The sequence below is a fragment of the Salmo trutta genome, chromosome 13, assembly GCF_901001165.1.
Source record: "Salmo trutta chromosome 13, fSalTru1.1, whole genome shotgun sequence".
Classification (NCBI taxonomy): Eukaryota; Metazoa; Chordata; class Actinopteri; order Salmoniformes; family Salmonidae; genus Salmo; species Salmo trutta.
In genome coordinates, this window is record NC_042969.1 from 52,687,792 (window position 1) to 52,704,634 (window position 16,843).

The 16,843-nt window shown below is 42.4% G+C and overlaps 1 protein-coding gene across 5 annotated transcripts in view; it reads right to left on the reverse strand.

Annotated features, from left to right (window-relative positions):
• The window catches only part of LOC115205989 (uncharacterized protein C14orf132), a 35,650-nt gene extending 20,869 nt beyond the window's left edge, over nt 1–14,781 (reverse strand). For 2 of the 5 annotated variants that reach the window (XR_003880723.1, XR_003880724.1), the window contains exon 1: nt 14,510–14,777. Coding sequence is in view for 1 of the 5 variants with exons in the window: in XM_029772472.1 (XP_029628332.1) it covers nt 14,510–14,539 (30 nt within the window). In the remaining 4 variants the exon portion in view is untranslated. Of the gene's footprint in view, nt 1–14,509 lie in introns of all 5 variants that reach the window. The other 3 variants (XR_003880725.1, XR_003880722.1, XM_029772472.1) reach the window with 2 other exon arrangements.
• Between the last annotated feature and the right edge of the window lie 2,062 nt (nt 14,782–16,843).

Here is a 16,843-nt window from a genome sequence, read left to right on the forward strand (position 1 = left end):
TTTTTTTGCTTATTTGAGCTGTTCTTGCCATAATATGGACTTGGTCTTTTACCAAATAGGGCTATCTTCTGTATACCAACCCTACCTTGTCACAACACAGCTGATTGGCTCAATTGCATTAAGAAAGGAAATTCCACAAATTAACTTTTAACAAGACACACCTGTTAATTGAAATGCATTCCAGGTGACTACCTCATGAAGTTGGTTGAGAGAATGCCAAGTGTGCAAAGCTGTCATCAATGCAAAGGGTGGCTACTTTGAAGAATCTAAAATATATTTAGATTTGTTTCACACTTTTTTGGTTACTACATGATTCCATGTGTTATTTCATAGTTTTGATGTCTTCACTTTTATTCTACAATGTAGAAAATAGTAAAAATAAATAAAAACCTTTGAATGAGTAGGTGTGTCCAAACTTTTGACTGGTACTGTATATACATACACACACACAGAGTATATAAATGTTTTTATTGAAGCTAAGTTGGGGTCTCAACTTACTTAGAGTTAGAATAGCAGAACGCACAGGTTCAATATCGAAATGTGGTTGTGTATCAGCAGTTTCTCTTGTTGTCACTAACAGTCACTCCATTAGCTTATGTCAGCAAAACATTTTTAGATTGGAAAATTAGTCTAGCCAGCTATCTAATCTTGTAGTGATCATTGTTGAATTACCGACTGGGGGGTACCCATATATATTTTTTGGTCAACCTCACCTCAGGAGACAGGGGCGAAAAGGTTTTGCCCACTTAGGGCCCCCAAAAGGCTCTGACTGCATATGTGGGTATAGATGTGATCAGTTCAGATTTTTTGTGCCCTCTCACCCCCATCAAAGTTGCCCGTCCCTGCTCCAGTGAGTCAGTGGATAATATACAACTTTCAGACATTCTTTTTCGATTTAAAAAGTCATCTGACCATTTACTCCACTACAATTTCTCTGGAGACATGAAACTCTCAGAAAAACCTTTTCCCTGAGAGGTTGAATTTGATGGCTATGGGTTTACCCTGGAATGTGATTAAGGCTACACAGTCAGCGTGCGCACCCTCTACGAGAGGCTAGTATTTATATAAAAGTGGTGCACGTTTGAGGGTTGGTGTTAGGTTAAAGGCGTTTCTCATTTTCAGAGCACTTTGGTGGTAATGTTGACGTTCTTGCGAGAGCTTTTTGAGCAGGGCCTTTCTTTTTCCACATTGAAGTTTTATATGGCAGCCATCTCGGCGTGTCATGCTGGGCTTGATGGCTCTACCCCAGGGACTCATCCTCTGGTGGTCTGGTTTCTGAAAGGTGTTCGTCAGCTCAAACCAGTGTCTAAGCCTATGGCACTGACCTGGGACCTAGCTTTGGTGCTGGACGCTCTGTGTGAGCCTCCGTTTGAACCATTTGAGTCTGTGGACCTAAAGGTCCTTTCCTTCAAAACTGCCCTGCTCATGGCCTTGGTGTCGGCCAAGAACGTTGGGAATCTCCATATATCTCAACACTATCAGTACACCCTTCCTGTTTGGAGTTCGAGCCTGGCAACTTCAAAGTGATGTTACTTCCTAATCCAGCTTTTGTTCCCAAGATTATAGCTATGTTTTACAGGTCCCTGACTGTCAAGATGTTCCCTTTCCCACCCCTCCGTTTGCTTCCAGTGAACAACCGAGGTTGCATGGCCTGTGTCCGGTGAGCGCTTTACGCACGTATATAGATAGGAACAAGGATATCTACGTTTGTGCCCAGCTTTTTGTCTGTTTCGCTAATCCAGCTCGGGGTAGGGCACTTTCTCATTGGATTTAGGATGCTATCTCCCTGTCACGTGACAGCAAAGGACAAAGGTTGCCTAGCAGTGTGCGTGCCCACTCCACTTGGGGTGTGGTGGCTTATTGGGCATTGTTCAGGGGCCTGACGATTGGTGATATCTGAGCCGCAGCGAGTTGGGGTTCCCCACATACCTTTGTGAGATTTTATCGCTTGAATGTAACTGCTCCCAGTGTGGCTCATAGTGTTCTTATGGCTGAGTCCGGAAGTGGGTGTTAGGCAGCGTCCAGGTTGCGGACTTGTCTGGGTTACCACAGTTCCCTGTGGATTTGCGCCTTGGGCTGACTTGAGGTGCGGCACAGCGTAAAGTGTGCATTATCAGGGTTACCACAGTTTCCTGTGGGTTTGAGCCTCGGGCTGTCGTGGCAACGTGTGAGTACACAGTTTCCGGGTTACTGTAGGTTTCCAGTGGGTTTGAGCCTCGGGCTGCCGTGCACTTCACCAAGTCAGGAGTTCTGTTATTTTGGACTTGTGGTTCCTTGTATAAGTTCTGACATTTCAGGTTCGCAAGGTAAGTAATGTTCTTGGAACAGTGGGGTCTATTGGCAGCTTGTCAGTGCGTATAGCCATGAAGCAGCAGGTTCTGGTTCCCTATATGGGGCTCTGACAGTTCAGGCTTCTTGGGTGAGTATTAGGGAAAAAGGTGTCTTCTGTAAAACCCTTTTTGGAGCCGGTGGGAACTGGGTGTGCTTGGGCTGCCGTGGGCCTCCTAGTTTGGTAGCCTCTGAGCCATCATGGGGCGTGATTGTATGTCCACATAGTATGTTATACAGAGTGACCAACTGAAAGGGAACATACAGTTATGAATATAACTACTGTTCCCTGAAGGGAATGATGTATAACACATTTTGGCCCCGCACCATCAAGGGGTTTGGCCAGGAAGACGGGGCTTCCGAGGGCGGGCTCGGCATCCATTGGCCCATCTTCAGGTGAATATGATTGGTCGTTGACTTCCCATAATATGTTATACTGTACCTCATTCCCTACTTCAGGGAACAGAAGTTATATTCATAACAACGTTTCCTTCAGATAGATTACCCCAGATCACAAGTCTAAAGTACTATACGGAGTGATGAGTTTCCAACTCTGATCTAAACTGATTTTGGGGGGGATTATAATTGTCCATCTAATTATCCCTGGGGATGAAAGATTGTCTTCATGAGGTGACAGACAGACACAACAATGGGCTTTTCTACATCACACCAGTCTCCCCATCCACTTAAAGTCCAAACTCACTGTTATGGCATGTCCGTCTATGTCTTGTGTATTGCCTACTCTTGTAGTGAGCCATATTGTCTGCAATTTCTTTTCAGAACATTCATTGACAAAAACAATAAAATGGTCGTGTGTTCTCTTTTATTGAAGAGCCCCTGACAAGTTGAAGAGAAATGCACTATGAACATGAAAAGTGGCTGGATTTGGCCTGGAGCGAGGGGAGAAAGGAAGGGGTACACAGTGCTAACTGTCTGACTTGCTTTACCCCACTTCTAAAAACTCACTGTGCTATACAGTGGACTTCAACTGCACACCCATACACACACACACACACACACACACACACACACACACACACACACACACACACACACACACACACACACACACACACACACACACACACACACACACACACACATACACACACACACACACACACACATACATACACACACACTCACAGTACTCTCTCTGCACACGCACACAAACAGCTCAATTTGCTTACACCCTCCTCTGTTGAATTGACATGTTAGCACTGTTAAGCTTTTCCACACATGCATGTTCATCATGCTTGAGAGAACTGCTGAGTTGAGAGCATCGCATGTGTCAACGGTGTGCGTACTGGTAGCGAAATCAGGTGAAGGAGAGCAGAGGGTTGTGAACAGGCACACACTTTATTGAGGCAGGAGAAAGCAACAGACGGACGCAACAGCGTCAAAACCTCCAGCAAATTGGCAAAAGTGCAAAAACGCGCAAACAGTCACAAAAATATTGTTTAACAAATAAACATACCTCGTGAACAACACGGAATATAAGAACACCAGTCTGGCGCGTCACAAATAACACGTAACACAAACAATATCACACAAAGACATGAGGGGGAACAGAGGAATAAATACATGCAGTGTGATTGGGGAATGTAAACCAGGTGTGCAGGGAACAAGACAAAACAAATGGATCAATGAAAAATGGAGCGGCGATGGCTAGAAAGCCGGTGACGTCGACCGCAGAGCGCCGCCTGAACAAGGAGAGGAGCCGACTTCCGTGACAGCATGAAACTTATTTGTATACATGTATACATTTCATTGGTGGGAGATGAGGCCGCTACACAGTAGCGGTAGTTTCATCTAGTCATAATTGAACGGAACACTACAGTCCCTTGATTTCAGGTCAGGAGGGGTTGTGCGTTCAAAAGGAGGATGTGATGATGTCCAATTGTTGTTCCATGTGATGGTGGATAACCATGGTGATTATCTTGTACTAAAGTAGCTCTCCTCGATTATTGGTGTGTATGTAAACCTATGGTCAGTATTAAGCACTGGGATAGAATGTCCATTCTGAGGGCATCAGATTCCCCTAATGCACCCTCATCTTTTCAACGCCTGAATAGCTCTTAAATCCTCCATCTCTTCTCTCATCCCAGTGAGCAGCACAAAGCATTGTGTCCATTACTCCAGCACTGTCAGATTATCTGGTGTGTGTGTGGATGGATGATCCCTTTTTTCATGTGGGAATTAACTGTAGATTATTTTTGTTAACACGGGGTTTTGTCATCTCCTCAAAACAGGGCTCTGGGTTATATAAGTAACTTCATCTGCTCCTCTATGTTATCCCCTATTAATTGGACAGGTTTGCCATGCTATCGTCCCAGATGACATGAGAGAGCACATTTATTTGATTGCCATTGTTTGGATCCCAAAGTGACAGGATCCGTCAAACTCGGATGCGCCAGTGCCCCTGGAGGTAAGATGGTACAGGGCTCTTCTCACTGGGTGGCTTAGGGGAGGAAGGTACTTTGCATGTCTCCTTTGGTTCCTCTAGTGTAGGGATGGCAACTGGCAGCCTGCGGGCCATGCTCCCCTTTTGTTGGCCCGCGGATCAATATCCCAAAAAAGGGAAAACAATATATACTGTACATCAACACCATTATTCCAGAAACCCTAGACCCACTCCAATTTGCATACCGCCACAACAGATCCACAGATGATGCAATCTCTATTGCACTCCACACTGCCCTGACTACAGCTCAGCGTTCATCAATAAGCTAAGGACCCTGGGACTAAACACCTCCCTCTGTAACTGGATCCTGGACTTCCTGACGGGACACCCACAGGTGGTTAGGGTAGGTAACAACATCTGTCACGCTGATCCTCAACACAGGGGCCCCTCAGGGGTGCGTGCTCAGTCCCCTCCTGTACTCCTTGTTCACTCATGACTGCACAGCCAGGCACAACTCCAACACCATCATTAAGTTTGCCGATGACACAACAGTGGCAGACCTGATCACTGACAACGACGAGACAGCCTATAGGGAGGAGGTCAGAGACCTGGCCATGTGGTGCCAAGACAACAACCTCTCTCTCAACGTGATCAAGACAAAGGAGATGATTGTGGACTACAGAAAAAGGAGGACCGAGCACGCCCCCATTCTCATCGATGGGGCTTTAGTGAGCTTTAGAGAGCTTCAAGTTCCTTGGTGTCCACATCACCAACAAACTAACATGGTCCAAGCACACCAAGACAGTCAGCCATAAAGAGGGCACGACAAAACCTATTCCCCCTTAGGAGACTGAAAAGATTTGGCATGGGTCCTCAGATCCTCAAAAGGTTCTACAGCTGCACCATCGAGAGCATCCTGACTGGTTGCATCACTGCCTGGTATGGCAACTGCTCGGCCTCCGACCGCAAGGCACTACAGAGGGTAGTGCGTATGGCCCAGTACATCACTAGGGCCAAGCTTTGTGCCATCCAGGACCTCTATACCAGGCGGTGTCAGAGGAAGGCCCTAAAAATTGTCAAAGTCTCCAGCCACCCTAGTCATAGACTGTTCTCTCTGCTACAACACAGCAAGCGGAGCACCAAGTCTAGGTCCAAGAGGCTTCTAAACAGCTTCTACCCCAAAGCCATAAGACTCCTGAACATCTAATCAAATGGCTACCAAGACTATTTGCATTGCCCCCCCCCCTCTCTTTTACGCCGCTGCTACTCTCTGTTATTATCTATGCAGTCATTTTAATAACTATACCTATATGTACATATTACCTCAATTACCTCTACTAACTGGTGCCCCCGCACATTGACTCTGTACCGGTACCCCCTGTATATAGTCTTGCTATTGTTATTTTACTGCTGCTCTTTAACTACTTGCCAACAACCTCCTTCCCTCAGTAAGAGCATTGAAGATGGGTCGTGGCTGGGTCTTCCAGCATGACAACGACCCGAAACACACAGCCAGGGCAACTAAGAAGTGGCTCCGTAAGAAGCATCTCAAGGTCCTGGAGTGGCCTAGCCAGTCTCCAGACCTGAACCCAATAGAAAATCTTTGGAGGGAGCTGAAAGTCCGTATTGCCCAGCGACAGCCCCGAAACCTGCAGGATCTGGAGAAGGTCTGTATGGAGGAGTGGGCCAAAATCCCTGCTGCAGTGTGTGCAAACCTGGTCAAGAACTACAGGAAACGTATGATCTCTGTAATTGCAAACAAAGGTTTCTGTACCAAATATTAAGTTCTGCTTTTCTGATGTATCAAATACTTATGTCATGCAATAAAATGCAAATTAATTACTTAAAAATCATATAATATGATTTTCTGGATTTTTGTTTTAGATTCCGTCTCTCACAGTTAAAGTGTACCTATGATAAAACATTACAGACCTCTACATGCTTTGTAAGTAGGAAAACCTGCAAAATCGGCAGTGTATCAAATACTTGTTTTCCCCATTGTGTATATATATAAAAATCGGCCAATTAATCGGTATCGGTCTTTTTTGGCCCTCCAATAATCGGTATCGACGTTGAAAAATCATAATCGGTCGACCTCTAATCTAAACTTGTAGCAATCATGGTCGAATTACCGACTGGGGGAACCCATTTTTTTTTGGTCACTCTTGGGGATTAGGGCCCCCAAAAGGGTAGGGCTGGCTCTGACAGCATGTGTGGGTATGGATGTGGGTACGCAGAACTAGCAAGCCACTACAGCCCCTCATGACGAGTTCAGATTTTTTGTGGCCCCCCACTCCCATCAAAGTTACCCAACCCTTCTCCAGCGAGTCAGTGGATAATACACAACTTTCAGACATTCTTTTTCGATTTAAGAAGTTATCTGACCATTTTATCCACTACAAATTCTCTGGAGACGTTAAACTCTCAGATAAAACAGTTCCCAAAAGGTAGAATATAAAAATTGTATTGGCTGATTTGTTAGATTGCCGTAAGCGGTTTACTTTTCATTATTATTCAAATTGGAAATGGCCTTGGTTCAGCTCCCAGAAAACAAAGACATTAACCAAATCGAGTTGAAAGTAGCAAAGCTCTCTTTTACTAAAGTTATTATAGGCACATCTGAGTCATTTTGCATGAGATTAGCTTGCGGAAGCATTTAAAGTGCAACCAATTACATTTTCTATGGAGACTCGGATGTGTCGTTGTCAAACTGGACCATGAAGAATAAATTATTATTTTTTAAAGTAGGATAATACCACAAGCGAACATTTCCACTGTTAATGTGGACACTAAACATTTCTATGATCTTGTAACCCACCCCCTGATGCATTTGTATTAGGTGTTATGACTAACTCAAGAGTCCCGGTTACATGGCCATTAGGATAACAGTAGTTTAGCCACTATGTATCCCAATTCTCAGCTGCAATGTGACTCATTTTGTTCCATTATTAACGCTTCATCACCCTCTCCACCCCCAGTCCCCCACCCTCTCAATTATGCCCCCCATCCAAAAGTCCATGGAGCATAGAGGAATTACAGTCTGGACAGAGGATGTATATGGTAAAAAAGAAAACACAAAAAAACAGGGATGTCTGGTCCAATGCTTGTAAGCCACAATAATTGACTCTCCATCTGCTGCGATGACCAGAGGACTGAGAACTAACGACAGATGAAGCTGACCAGAAGTTCACATAAACCCGAGAGATAAGGGCACACTGAAACATACACATCCTCACTGTTGCTTTCTTATTTACTCAACCTCATTCACATATGCTCTGCACTCTCACGCACTTATTTGGTCACATGCATGTACATACACGCAAATGCAAGCATCTATGCACGCACGCACATTCTGAAGGGGATTGTTGGCCTGTGACAGTAAATCTCTTGAAAGAGGATGACCTAGTACATTTCAAGTGCAGTGGAGTCGCTGCACTTGACAGTCTCTGTCAGTTACCATCATCCTCCACCTGTATCTACTGTGTGCCTTGTTGTGCCACAGACATTATGGTGAAACTCTTTGGCTCAACTTTGTTCCTTCCATCACACTTTGGCATGATCTGTCAATACAAGCACAATTTGTCAATACAAAACAATGCCACTGTTCCTCGTGTGCACACGTGGAGAAAAACATGTTGAAAAAACTAAACATTTCCTCACTTACAGTTCAAGAATGAGGACTATATACTAAATCAGTTTGAAATTGTGTCTATAGACATTTAATAAGCATAGCACTCGATGGCTTTTACTGTCAAACATTGTGTTTCTACAGTATAACTATACCAGCTTGGCAATGGAGGAGATGCTCAGTACATGCAAGCCTGTGCCCTACTTCATTCTGCCACTTGATAAAAAAAAGCTAAATAAAGAGGTTAATTAAACTATTACCAGCTGCTTATGCCCTTCCATCAAGTTCACTCAGCTGTAAAATAATCCAAATAATGGAGGAGATTGTTTGAGTTTATATGCCTTAACTTCTTTGGGGTAGGGGGCAGTATTTTCACGTCCGGATGAAAAGCGTGCCCAGAGTAAACTGCCTGCTACTCAGGCCCAGAAGCTAGGATATGCATAGTATAGTATAGTATAGTATAGTATAGTATAGTATAGTATAGTAGATTTGGATAGAAAACACTCTGAAGTTTCTAAAACTGTTTGAATGATGTCTGTGAGTATAACAGAACTCATGTGGCAGGCAAAAACCTGAGAAAAATCCAACCAGGAAGTGGGAAATCTGAGGTTGTAGTTTTTCAAGTAATTGCCTATCCAATATACACTGTCTGTGGGGTCATATTGCACTTCCTCAGGCTTCCACTAGATGTCAACAGTCTTTAGAACGTTGTTTCAGGATTCTACTGTGAATGGGGAGAGAATAAGAGCTATTTGAACCAGGTGTCTGGAAAAATGCCATGAGCTCAGTCACGCATGCGGCCGTGAGAGCGAGCTGAGTTCCTTTTCATTTGTAAAGACAAAGGAATTGTCCGGTTGGAATATTATTGAAGATTTATGATAAAAACATCCTAAAGATTGATTCTATACATCGTTTGACATGTTTCTACGAACTGTAATAGAACTTTTTTGACTTTTCGTCTGAACTTAGTGTTCACGCATTTTGCATTTGGAATAGTGAACTGAACGCGCGAACAAAAAGGAGGTATTTGGACATAAATATGGACTTTATCGAAGCAAAACAAACATGTATTGTGGAACTGGGATTCCTGGGAGTGCATTCCAATGAAGATCATCAAAGGTAAGTGAATATTTATAATGCTATTTCTGACTTTTGTTGACTCCACAACATGGCGGGTATCTGTATGGCTTGTTTTGGTGACTGAGCGCTGTACTCAGATTATTGCAAGGTGTGCTTTCGCCGTAAAGCTTTTTTGAAATCTGACACAGCGGTTGCATTAAGGAGAAGTTTATCTTTAATTCTATGCATAACACTTGTATATTTTATCATCGTTTATGATGAGTATTTCTGTAAATTGATGTGCTCATTCACCGGCAGTTTTGGAGCATTACACGCCAATGTAAAATGGGGGTTTTGGATATAAATATGAACTTTATCGAGCAAAACATACATGTATTGTGTAACATTGAGTCCTGGGAGTGTCATCTGAAGAAGATTGTCAAAGGTTAGTGATTCATTTTAGCTGTATTTCTGGTTTTTGTGACGCCTCTCCTTGCTTGGAAAATGGCTGTGTGGTTTTTCTTGTCTAGGTGCTGTCCTAACATAATCTAATGGTATGCTTTCGCCGTAAAGCCTTTTTGAACACTGTGGTTGGATTAACGATAAGTTTATCTTTAAAATGGTGTATTATACTTGTATGTTTCAGAAATTTTGATTATGAGATTTTTGTTGTTTTGAATTTGGCGCCCTGCTATTTCACTGGCTGTTGGCGAGCATCCCACAAACCCCAGAGAGGTTAACTTTTGAAAATTCAAAACTTTTACATAACGTTTATAAAAGCAAGAAATTATTTTGAAAGAAGAAGCAAAGTACTTTAAGCATATGTTCTCTTTTCAGCCTCCTCCATTTCCACTAACTATAGTTAACTGTAAGGATTTTTTTCCTAATAATAGTGTAAAATTAACACCTATACTGAAAGACTTGTGTGAGGGCGAAATTGCAGGGGAGGAACTTCTTGATGCAATTAAAGTCTGTAGTCCAGGAGAAAATCCAGGGCATGTTGGCATACCAGTTGAGATATATGAAACCTTTTTTGATCTTCTCAAAGATCCACTATTAGCATGTTTTAACCACTGCTATAAAAATGGTAAACTATCAGGTACTCAGCAAGAAGGTTTGATTTCACTATTACTGAAACAGTACGGAGGTGGTAAGTATAAAGATACAGTCAAAAACACCTGGAGGCCACTTCAGTGTTGTAATGCAAACATCCTCGCAAAATGCATAGCATATAAAATTAAAAAAGGTGTTGTCGGATATTATTCATCCTGATCAGACAGGTTTTTTACATGGAAGATACATTGACGATAATATAAGACAAGTACTTGAAACAATAGATCACTCTAGGAAACCAGGTCTGGTATTCATAGCAGATTCTGAAGTACAACTAGAATTTATATATAAATACCTGGACTATTTCAAGTTTTAGAGAATCTGATATACAATGGGTTAAAGTTACAGTGCATTCGGAAAGTATTCAGACCCCTTGACTTTTCCACATTTTGTTACGTTGCAGCCTTATTCTGAAATGGAATACATAATTCCGGACTTGAACCCAATCGAACATCTCTGGAGAGACCTGAAAATAGCTGTGCAGCGACACTCCCCATCCAACCTGACAGAGCTTGAGAGGATCTGCAGAGAAGAATGGAAGAAACTCCCCAAATACAGGTGTGCCAAGCTTGTAACGTCATACCCAAGAAGACGCGAGGCTGTAATCGCTGCCAAAGGTGCTTCAACAAAGTACTGAGTAAAGGGTCTGAATACATACTTATGTGAACGTGTTTTCATTTTTTTATATACATTTATAAAAATGTTTTCACTTTGTCATTATGGCGTATTATGTGTAGATTGATGAAGAAAAAAATATTTAATCAATTTTAGAATAAGGCTGTAATGTAACAAAATGTGGAAAAAGGAGTATGAATACTTTCTGAATGCACTGTATAATAGTTAGTACTTATACATTATAAATCATGTTTTCAGTCATATCTAGATGTACATTACATCAAAACATCAAATACTTTATTTTTGCTGTAACTACCGTAAAATCAAAAAAGTGCCATGAATGTAAAAATGTGTGTAGAATGTACATGTACAAACAAAGGAAAAAGCTGTAAAAACAAAGTATGTTTTTAAATTACGTGCCTTTCTATCGGTTTAGGATCTTAGCATCTAACATGAAATGTGATTCAAAGTAAATAATTGAGAATGCAATAGGCCTAAGTATGAGCAGTGCAGTCAATGCTTTTTTAATGATATTTCCGCACTAGGAGGTTGAAATAACACTGAAATTGTTAAAATTATGATAATGCCCTTTTAGTGTAGGATATTTTATTACATTTCTTGGCCTGGAATTTCAGACTGTTTAGGTGGGAGTGAAGTTTCTGACCCACAGCATGACATCCCAATCAGATCTGATTATTCTGACTAATGACCAGTCATCTTTTATTTGCTTATGTATCCTCCCACTTTGAAGGGGTTAGCAGGGTAGGCTCTAGAGTCTAGATGATCTGCAAATCAGGGCTGTTTATGTAAGTATTTAACATTTTTATCAACACGCCCACACAATAAGAATGAGCATTTCAATGACAAAAGGGGCCTCAGGAAAATAAATGATAACTGGCAGCTTCATTAAATAGTACCCGCAAAACACCAGTCTCAACGTCAACAGTGAAGAGGCGACTCCGGGATGCTGGCCTTCTAGGCAGAGTTGCAAAGAAAAAGCCATATCTCAGACTGGCCAATAAAAAGAAAAGATTAAGATGGACAAAAGAATACAGACACTGGACAGAGGAACTCTGCCTCGAAGGCCAGCATCCCGGAGTCGTCTCTTCACTGTTGACGTTGAGACTGGTGTTTTGCGGGCACTATTTAATGAAGCTGCCAGTTGAGGACTTGTGAGCCGTTTCCAGCTACAATAGTCAGTTACAACATTAACAATGTCTACACTGTATTTCTGATCAATTTGATGTTATTTTAATGGATAAAAAATTAGCCTTTCTTTCAAAAACAAGGACATTTCTAAGTGACCCCAAACTTTTGAACGGTAGTATATATATTTGTTTTTACAAAATATTGCAAAAATTTTCCAGACGCACAAAAAGCTTATTTCTCTCAAATTGTGCACAAATTTGTTTACATTCCTGTTAGTGAGCATTTCTCCTTTGTCAAGATAATCCATCCACCTCACAGGTGTGGCATATCAAGAAGCTGATTAAACAGTTGATTACCTTGTGCTGGGGACAATGAAAGACCACTCTAAAATGTGCAGTTTTGTCACAACACAAGGCCACAGATGTCTCAAGTTGAGGGAGTGTGCAACTGGCATGCTAACTGCAGGAATGTCCACCAGAGCGGTTGCCAGAGAATTTAATGTTCATTTCTCTACCATAAGCCACCTCCAACGTCATTTTAGAGAATTTGTCAGTATGTCCAACAAGCCTTAAAACTGCAGACCACTTGTAACCAGGCCAGCCCAGGACGTCCACATCCAGCTTCTTCACCTGTGGGATCGTCTGAGACCAGCCACCCGGACAGCTGATAAAACTGTGGGTTTGCACAACTGAAGAATTTCTGCACAAACTGTCAGAAACCGTCTCAGGGAAGCTCATCTGCCCGCTCGTCGTCCTCACCAGGGTCTTGACCTGACTGCAGTTCGACGTCGTAAGAGACTTCAGTGGGCAAATGCTCACCTTCGATGGCCACTGGTATGCTGGAGATGTGTGTTCTTCACGGATTAATCCAGGTTTTGACTGTACCGGGCAGACGACAAACAGCATGTATGGAGTTGTGTGGGCGAGCGGTTTGCAGATAATGTTGTGAACAGAGTGCCCCATGCTGACGGTGGGGTTATGGTATGGGCAGGCAGGCAGGCATAAGCAATTTGAATGCACAGAGATAATGTGACGAGAACCTGAAGCCCATTGTCGTACCATTCATCCGCCATCATCACCTCATGTTTCAGCATGATAATGCACGGGCCCATGTCGGAAAGATCTGTACAAATTTCCTGGAAGCTGAAAATGTCCCAGTTCTTCCATGGCCAGTATACTCACCAGGTACGTCACCTATTGATTGAGCATGTTTGGGATGCTCTGGATTGACGTGTACAACAGCGTGTTCCAGTTCCCACCAATAACTTCACACAGCCATTGAAGAGGAGTGGGACAACATTCCACAATCAACAGCCTGATCAACTCTATGCAAAGGAGATGTGTCACGCTGCATAAGGTTCATACTGACTGGTTTTCTAATCCACGCCCCTACTTCTTTTTTCAAGGTATCTGTGACCAACAGATGTATGTCTGTATTCCCACTCACGTGAAATCCATAGATCAGGGCCTAATGAATTTATTTAAATTGACTGGTTTCCTTATATGAACTGTAACGCTGTAAAATATTTGAAATTGTTGCATGTTGTGTTTATGTTTGTTCCGTGTACATAACCTTTCAAAAAATGATGAAGTGGGTAATGTAAATTGTTGCAATAACCAGCAGGAGTCCAGGAAACCTCTGAATTTAAAAGGAATAATGCAATAGCACTGGGTATGTACACACATGGATGTCAGTGAAAGGTAAACTCAGTGTCAAATCTGCATGATAATTAGGCTATAATTTCCATCTCATTATAAATGGATGACAATGATTATGCTTATTATTAGGCTGTTATTAGTAGTGGTGGAGGTTGAGGTAGGCTAGTAAAAGTACTAAGTTACCAGGTTTATACTCAACAACAAAAAAAGCACAATATTCCTAATGGAACAATTTGCCAGAGGTGATCATTTTCCGCAGTCATTCATTTACCAACAGCAAGAAATAGCCTAATCCCTTTCAGACCCTCTACTGCACCTGATAGCCTACCCGACACAACAGCGCGCACCATGTTGGTCACCTGTCTGCATCCAAATGCCATCCACCTGTGCTGAAGTAAGTGAGACACTGCAGGCTACTGTTGCGCCACACGTGCTATGACGTAGCCTACCTTGAAAAACAGTAGTCTGTCCGAAATCTCATAATAAGTGTTCACTACATTACTTGATTAGCGTAATTGTAGCCTTAAAACCGTGATGTCGTTGAAGGTTTCTTACCTGCGCTGACATCAAGGATAACTCCATCATTGGGTTAATGGGGTTCGGAAATCGGCAGGCTGTTAGAAAATTCAATACACTAGCAGTGTGTAAAATGTAAGATTGAGTACGAAAGCTTCGTATTCAGCGACGTCTCATCCGTGGTGCACACTACTACGCTTCGCTGGAACAGCACGATCTTGATTCGTCTAAACGCACTTAATGGAAGAGCCCACCCAGTGGATTCGTGCTGCAGGCGTGCAAGGCAACCTTGCAGAATTATTGATGCAAGTTTGCCTTTGACAGTTAAACTCTGACACTTCTACTCACTACATCCCCTTTTCCCTCATATGTTTTGAGGGGAGGACATTCTATTGGAGATGGATACTTGAATTATGTATTTATGTTTGAGTTAATTGACACAAGATAGGCAAGCTCTGTTATTCCCCCTTGTAAACATGATTGGACTGGCCATTGGCATTTCGTGCAAATGCCAGATGGGCTGCTCCATTTTTAGCCTAATAGGCCTGTCTTAACTTGTTTTTGTTTTTTTGCACAAAATGATCATTATCTGGCTAATAATCGGGTCCTCAAGGAACAAAATGGGCCAGTGTGGGGGCCTCAAGGGGGGAAAGAATTGGCCCATTTGTCAGAAATGCCAGAGATTCTTATTGCTCCCAGTCCGCCCCTGATTCTAACTCAGACAGAAAACATGTTGATGGCAGTGGTGTAAAGTACTTAAGTAAAAATACTTTAAAGTACTACTTAAGTAGTTTTCTTGGGTATCTGTACTTTACTTTTTATATTTTTGACAACTTTTACTTCACTACATTCCTAAAGAAAATAATGTACTTTTTACTCCATACATTTTCACTGACACCCAAAAGTACGTGTTACATGAAAAGTTTTAGAACACCTACTCATTCAAAGGATTTTCTTTATTTTTACACATTTTTACATTCTGGAATAATAGTGAAAACATCAAAACTATCACATATGGAATCATGTAATAACCAAAAAAGTGTTAAACAAATCAAAATATATTTTATAGTTGAGATTATTCAAAGAAGCCACCCTTTGCCTTGATGACAGCTTTGCGCACTATTAACATTTTCTCAACCAGCTTCATGAGGTAGTCGCCTGGAATGCATTTCAATTAACAGGTGTGCCTTCTTAAAAGTTAATTTGTGGAATTTATTTCCTTCTCAATGCATTTGAGCCAATCAGTTGTGTTGTGACAAGATGGGGGGGGGGGTATACCTAATATAGCCCTATTTTGTAAAAGACCAAGTCCATATTATGGCAAGAACAGCTCAAATAAGCAAAGAAAAATGACAGTCCATCATTACTTTAAGACATGAAGGTCAGTCAATACGGAACATTTCAAGAACTGTGAAAGTTTATTCAAGTGTAGTCCCAAAAACCATCAAGCGCTATGATGAAACTGGCTCTCATGAGGACCACCACTGGAATGAAAGACCCAGAGTTACCTCTGCTGCAGGATAAGTTAATTAGAGTTACCAGCCTCAGAAATTGCAGGCCAAATCAAATCAAATGTATTTATATAGCCCTTCTTACATCAGCTGATCTCTCAAAGTGCTGTACAGCTACCCAGCCTAAAACCCCAAACAGCAAGCAATGCAGGTGTAGAAGCACGTTGGCTAGGAAAAACTCCCTAGAAAGGCCAAAACCTAGGAAGAAACCTAGAGAGGAACCAGGCTATGAGGGGTGGCCAGTCCTCTTCTGGCTGTGCCGGGAGGAGATTATAACAGAATATGGCCAAGATGTTCAAATGTTCATAAATGACCAGCATGGTCAAATAATAATATTCACAGTTGTCGAGGGTGTAACAAGTCAGCACTTCAAGAGTAAATGTCAGTTGGCTTTTCATTGCCAATCATTGAGAGTATCTCTACCGCTCCTGCTGTCTCTAGAGAGTTGAAAACAGCAGGTCTGGGACAGGTAGCATGTCCGGTGAACAAGTCAGGGTTCCATAGCCGCAGGCAGAACAGTTGAAACTGGAGCAGCAGCACGGCCAGGTGGACTGGGGACAGCAAGGAGTCATCATGCCAGGTAGTCCTGAGGCGTGGTCCTAGGGCTCAGGTCCTCCGAGAGAGAGAAAGAAAGAAAGAGAGAATTAGAGAGAGCATACTTAAATTCACACAGGACACCGGATAAGACAAGAGAAATACTCCAGATATAACACACTGACCCTAGCCCCCCGACACAAACTACTGCAGCATAAATACTGGAGGCTGAGACAGGAGGGGTCAGGAGACACTGTGGCCCCATCCAACGATACCCCCGGACAGGGCCAGACAGGAAGGATATAACCCCACCCACTTTGCCAAAGCA